Source organism: Carassius carassius, chromosome 16 (assembly GCF_963082965.1).
Source record: "Carassius carassius chromosome 16, fCarCar2.1, whole genome shotgun sequence".
Lineage (NCBI taxonomy): Eukaryota > Metazoa > Chordata > Actinopteri > Cypriniformes > Cyprinidae > Carassius > Carassius carassius.
The window spans coordinates 977,931-984,675 of record NC_081770.1 but is presented as its reverse complement, the minus strand read 5'-3'; the positions used below and the strand labels follow the sequence as shown (position 1 = coordinate 984,675).

Genomic DNA, 6,745 nt, shown 5'->3' with positions numbered 1-6,745 from the left:
ATATTATCAATGAAATATTCTGTAAGATGTATGAAATAAAAGTTAAGGGCATGTCTACACACTTCATTTGGGTTCCTGCTCATGTTGGTGTGGAGGGAAATGAGAAGCTGGATATTCTGACCAAACCAACTCTAAGAATAAAGCAAGTACTGTAGATCTAAATATTTCATCAAGTTAAGCAGAAGCTAAAGTATACATTAGACCATATACACAACCAGTTCGGCAGGTTTACTGGGATGACCATGAAACAGGTAGACATTTATATAATATAAAAATAATAGTTGATGCTGGGAGAAAGGAGAGTATGAATCGAAGGGAAGGAAATATCATATATCATATCATAACACACTTAGAATTGTTCATACTGGATTTAATATTACACTGAACTGTCAATCACAATGACTTCTCTTTATCAGGTTTATTAGGGACAATTGGTATGATTTATATTATTGAATTTGTGTAAGAAAGTAAAATAAAAAAAAAACATTTTAATTGTATATATTTTTTTAATTTCTAGTTTATTTGTTTGGTTTGGTTTTTATGTTTAATTCTATACTATGTATAAGCAAATATCCTGATCCATACTTTATTCCAGTTGGTGGCGGTAATGCAGCAGTAAGTGCATTACCGCCACTTACTACTGCACTAAAAACACCGAAGAAGAACTGCGCAGATAGGAAGAGAGAAAGCGTAGCTCGCTGGATTTGATCCGTTTTATGTCCTAGAAAACATTTGTACAGGTAGGTTATAACTTTAGCACAGACTCTACTAATTGTAACACTCGCGGACATTGTTTTTTGTGTATTTAATCAGATCCCATCCGTCTGAGAGATATGAGAATTAATAGCTGACAAGCGACAAACCCAAAGCACAGAAAAATGAGCATTTTAAATACTTATAAATTCTCTTTTATAGTGGACAAGACCTCGAGTGTGTTTTCAGAGAGGGGTTATTGAACACGCATCTGTTTCTGAGAGTGTTTTTCGTATTTCTGCTTCTGTGTTATGCTGTTGTTTTTGTGATGTGAAATCGAAAGTATTTTTAACCAGACATTTCTCAGTCCGAGTGTGACGTCACCGCTTCCGCGTCTAATAAGATATCACGAGAAAACAACAAAAGGTGCTAATATACACTCACAATGTGATTATAATACTACCAAAAAAATATAATCATAACCTTTAACAACATACCGAAATCACAGATAACCAGACAATGAAAATATAAATAAATAAATATAAGATTATTTGTGTTTGGGACGCTGTGAGCACGGAGACAAAGGTTTATCTTAAATGTTTAATATGAATAAACCGTGCTTATAAACGGCTGCTGAGGTCATATTCTCAAGTGAAGCGAGTTGAGGCTTGGACCTGGAAACAGCTTTAAAACGAATGTGTTTCTGAAGGTTTCTCCGTATTTCTGTACTTCTGTTTTATGCTGTTGTTTTTGTGACGCGAAATCGAAAGTATTTTTAAACCAGCCATTTCTCATTAAGACCATTTGTTTATTCTACATGCAAGGGCGTAGATTTGGTTTGAACATTGGGGGGGTTGAACGTTGTATGCTGCCCGTTATTTTTTTCAAAAAAAATTTTTTTTATGTGTATTGTTATTGGATAATTTATTTCTATCTATCTATCTATCTATCTATCTATCTATCTATCTATCTATCTATCTATCTATCTATCTGGCAACATGCTTTAACTGATTACAAATTCAACATATACAAATATGAAAGAGACAACATTTAGACATTTATTTTAAGATTTTTACATTCCACCTTAATGCATTTTAATTTTTTTTTCTAAAGGGAAACACATCTTTAAAACATTAAAGGCATTAATGTATAGCCTAACTTTACAAAACTGCTGTTTTTCTATACTGTTTCCTATTTTATTTTATTGATTGAATGGCATCTTTACCTGATCACCTGCTCCTCCTCTCTCTCTGCTGACTTTTCTACCCTGCAGCTATATTTACCTCGAATCTGTTATAAAAACATGTTAAGAGATTATACACCTCATAACATTATGAAATTTGTGTATAATCATCATTCATAAAATTCTGACATAGTAGAGATTATCAAAAGAAAGAAATTAAGTATTGAAACCGTGTTTCAGTGTTTCACTGTTTTAATGAGTTAGCCACTTAAATCGTTAATTCATCCAATTCGTTCAAAAGTCAGATTAATTTAGTAAGAAAACAAACACCGATGGGAATACTTTGTCGTTGATAATGACAGACACTATTGAAAAATATACTAGCAAAACAGACAGCTGCTTTGGTAACTTGTTATACTGATAGTTATAGCTAAATACATTGCAATGGATTAGCTAGCTAAAATATATGTGGTGTTTACTAACTATTACACAATATTCTCATACCTCATTCTCAGTATGCTTAAATTTTTTTTGCATCCCTCTCTGACCAGCAGTTAAATATAGTCGGCTGTGCAGCGCTTTCTTCATTTTTGACGTGCTCTCCCATTCAAACACCACTCGCTTGTTTTGGTGAAAGTGCGACTCATTCGTTGGGCGTTACCAATCGGTTCAATGGAGGGGGAGTATTTTTTGTCTGATTTATTATGACATACTCATATTTGATTAGGAACAAAATTATTTTTACAAAATAAATGAATTCTATTTTTTCATATTATATTTTTCACTTGATCTACTGTGATTTTCATGTTGAAATATTGGGGGGGGGTTGTAACTGATGGATTTGAATATTCCATAAACTACGCCCCTGTCTACATGGCAGTGCATTTGTTTGTAGCTCACTTTATTTATATAGTGTTATTTGTTGCTGCTAACTGAACATATTTCATCATCTCCAGGTCACACTGAACAGCAGATTGTTGTCTCAAGCCAGTGCTGATCAATGACAGTTCATCTGCAGTATGTCAGAGAAGAGAGGAAAGATGAGTCTCTCACAGAAACAGAGGTAAGACTGAGTCTGCTTTCAGACAATCATTTTAAACACTGCTGCACTTTCAGAGGATTGCTGGAAAAAACACAACCTTAACAAACTCTGTTTTATATTTACAAATGATTTGCAGAACATCAAAGCATCATAACTTCCTATAAAAAAAAATACATAAAATATTAAAAAAGTAGCCAATAGATGATAAATCAAATAAATCAAAATAAATAATTTTTCAGACATTAAAAATGACTCTTAATTTAAAGGGTCATATGATGCTTTTTATTCCTGTAGAAACGTTTCTCTTCTCTCTTTGTGTCATTAGTGTAAGATCAGGCTCACATGTGTCTGTGAAGAGTGACCGGTCAAAGGATGAAGGACCGAACTTCAGTGAGAAACAAACATCTATCAAAAGGTATTTATTATCTTTGACATTATAATGTAGTGCTGGCTTATTTCTCCACTGAGATGCTTGTGATAGAAATGAATGAAATAAAACAATAAATGACTGATTTCCTCTTTATTGAACTCAGTCTGGAGCTTCTTTCCAGTAACACAATCACACAAGCAGACACAAGGAGGTATAAATTAACCATGGAAAATAGATCATGCAGCCAAACATGAATATGTCTTTCCATCTCTCCATAGTCATAGATGAACAAATGCATGTCTATACTGTGCTTCATTACCATCCTCAACAGTGAAGCTCTTTAAATGAGACTGAAGGAGCTCCTGTAGTAAAGTGTTTTGTTCTTTGTGTCATTAGTGTAAGATCAGACTCACATGTGTCCAGCTCTGTGTCTGTGAAGAGTGACTGGTCAAAGAGAGAACCACCGGGATTCAGTGAAGAAACAACATCACGAACCAAACGGTATTTGATCTGTTTCTTATTTTTCTTTAAACATAGACTGTGTCAGAAAGTGTGTCAGTGAATAATTATCATAAAACTACTTGTAGTCCATAAATTTATCACTTATTTATTGTTTTTCTCTTTGCTAAAATGTTTAAAATATATTTTGGTCATGTTTTTCCCTAAAAATGCAGTATTTTGATTTATTTTATTTACGATCAGGCTTCAGTATGAAACATTAGATCCAGATTTACAGTCTCACAGGAACCACAAGAATTATACAGACAGTCTCCTGCAGATCTTCCAGGTAATAAAACACATTTTCAAGAATATTTAATAATTATAATAAACAAATATGCAATGAATATTTGTTATGCTGTGACAGAACTTTTATTTCTATTTTTTCTTCTTAAGAACCCATAAAATAAGAACAAAAACCTATTTTTATTAATAGTTACAGCTATTTAAAGTTTGTCTCAACTTTATTTTTTATGAATATTTTTCATTAATGAATAAATAATTTTGACCAAATGAGATTTTTCTCTCATTCATTTTTGTCTTGCTTTGTAGGATCTTGAGAGCAAAATAATGACATTTCTAAAGAAAGAACTGGAAAAGTTTAAGAAAATATTACAAAAAGAGGACATGCAGTACTTTGTGAAGGACTTTAATGAGAACAGATGCAGTATGAAAGAAGCAGCTCTTGATCTCACGCTCTACTTCCTGAGAGAGATGAAGCAAGATGAAGCTGCTGATGCTCTAGAAGGTAAGAGACTCGTGATCATCTGTTAGATTTTCATTTATAAATGTAGAGAGAAAATATGATTAAACAGTATCTGTATTTTTGTTTCTGTTTAGATGAGCTGGTCTTCATTCATCAGCTAAAGTGTAGCCTAAAGAAGAAGTATCAGTGTGTGTTTGAAGGAATTGCAAAGCAAGGTGACTCTACACTTCTGAAGAACATCTACACAGATCTCTATATCACTCAGGGTTGTAGTGAACAGGTCAATACTGAACATGAGGTGAGACAGATTGAAGTTGCTTCCAGACGTCATGAATCACAGGAGATACAGGTTGAGTGCAAACATTTGTTTGAAGCACCTGAACAAGACAAGCAGATCAGAACTGTACTGACAAAAGGAGTTGCTGGCATCGGAAAATCAGTCTCTGTGCAGAAGTTTGTTCTGGATTGGGCCGAAGGAAAAGAAAATCAAGATATCAGCTTCATATTTCCTCTTCCATTCAGAGAGATGAACTTAAAGGAGCAAGAAAAACTTAGTTTGATGGACCTTATAACACAGTTTGTCCCAGAGACAAAAGGACTGAAACTTACGAGAAGAAATCAATTCAAAGTCTTGTTCATTCTTGATGGATTGGATGAATGTCGTCTTCCTGTAAACTTTAAGGATAATGAGACGTGGTCTGATGTTTCATCACCAGCCTCTCTGGATGTTCTCCTGACGAACCTCATCAAGGGAAATCTGCTTCCTTCTGCTCTCATCTGGATCACCAGCAGACCAGCAGCTGCCAGTAAGATTCCTCCTGACTGTATCGACCGGCTGACAGAGATACGAGGATTCAATGATGCACAAAAGGAGGAGTACTTCAGAAAAAGAGTCACGGATGAGAATCAGGCCAAAGAAATCATTGATCATGTTAAACAATCAAAGAGTCTCTTTATCATGTGCCACATCCCAGTCTTCTGCTGGATTTCAGCCACTGTTCTCCAGAACATTTTAGAGGAGAAAAGAAATAATGTTGTGAAAAACAATCAGGCTGATGATGTGTCCAAAACACTGCAGGAGTCAAATACTGAAGACACTCCTAAGACTCTGACACAAATGTACACACACTTCCTCAGATTTCAGATCCAGCAGAGCAGACGAAAGTATGATGGAGAATACAAACCAGATGTTTCCTGGGATAAAGATGCCATCTTTTCACTGGGGAAACTGGCATTTGATCAGCTGGAAAGAAACAATGTGATCTTCTATGACACAGATCTGGAAGCCTGTGGTATTGACGTCTATAAGGCATCAGTGTACTCAGGCATGTGTACCCAGATCTTTAAGGAGGAAACAGGGATCACTCTTGGTACCATGTACTGCTTCGTTCACTTGAGCATTCAAGAGTTTATTGCAGCCCTTTATGCACATCTGTTTCTAGACATAAAGAAGAAATATGTGTTTGATCAAGACTCTACAGAACAGAAAAACAAAAATTTCCTTCAGGTGCTTCTTGGACAATCCAAAAAAATCATGATTGATTTGCTCAAGACTGCAGTGGACAAGGCACTAGAGAGTGATAATGGACACCTGGATCTTTTTCTTCGCTTCCTCCTTGGTTTGTCACTCCAGTCCAATCAGAGACTCTTACAGGGTCTGTTGACACAGGAAAATAGAAATGAGCAGAGCAAAAAGGAAATAGTTCAGTACATCAAGCAGAAATTAGAGTCTAATCTGTCTCCAGAGAGATCCATCAATCTGTTCTACTGTCTGAATGAACTGAACGACCAAACTCTGGTGAAAGACATTCAGACCCACCTTAGCAAAGGAAGTCTCTCATCTGCTGATCTTTCACCTGCCCAGTGGTCTGCTTTGGTCTTTGTGTTGTTGACATCAGAGGAGGAGCTGGAGGAGTTTGAGCTTCAGAAATTCAAGAAATCAGACGAGTGTCTCGTTAGATTATCAGCAGTCATCAAAACCTGCAAAAGAGCTCTGTAAGTTATTTAATATATCTTGTCATGTTTTGTTCTCATCTTAAAATTACATGAATCTACATTGATACATAGCAGGCTTGGACACCACAATTTATAGGGATAATTAACCATACACCAGTTATAAGTAGGGGTGGGAATCACCAGAGGCCTCACGATACGATATTATAACGATACTTGTGTCAATATATTGAGATATTCTGAGATTATATTGCGATATTTATATTGTGATATGTCAGTTCTTGAAAGTAAATTACTGTT

At 35.2% G+C, this 6,745-nt stretch overlaps 1 protein-coding gene across 1 annotated transcript in view; it reads left to right on the top strand.

Annotated features, from left to right (window-relative positions):
- Positions 1-664: 664 nt before the first annotated feature.
- Positions 665-6,745, top strand: part of LOC132159374 (NACHT, LRR and PYD domains-containing protein 3-like) — a 229,444-nt gene continuing 223,363 nt past the window's right edge. Inside the window, exons 1-7 of the mRNA XM_059568876.1 lie at positions 665-740; positions 2,833-2,939; positions 3,244-3,333; positions 3,685-3,789; positions 3,991-4,075; positions 4,339-4,534; positions 4,627-6,487. Coding sequence (XP_059424859.1) covers positions 2,896-2,939; positions 3,244-3,333; positions 3,685-3,789; positions 3,991-4,075; positions 4,339-4,534; positions 4,627-6,487 — 2,381 coding nt within the window. The 5' untranslated portion in view covers positions 665-740; positions 2,833-2,895. The remainder of the gene's footprint in view (positions 741-2,832; positions 2,940-3,243; positions 3,334-3,684; positions 3,790-3,990; positions 4,076-4,338; positions 4,535-4,626; positions 6,488-6,745) is intronic.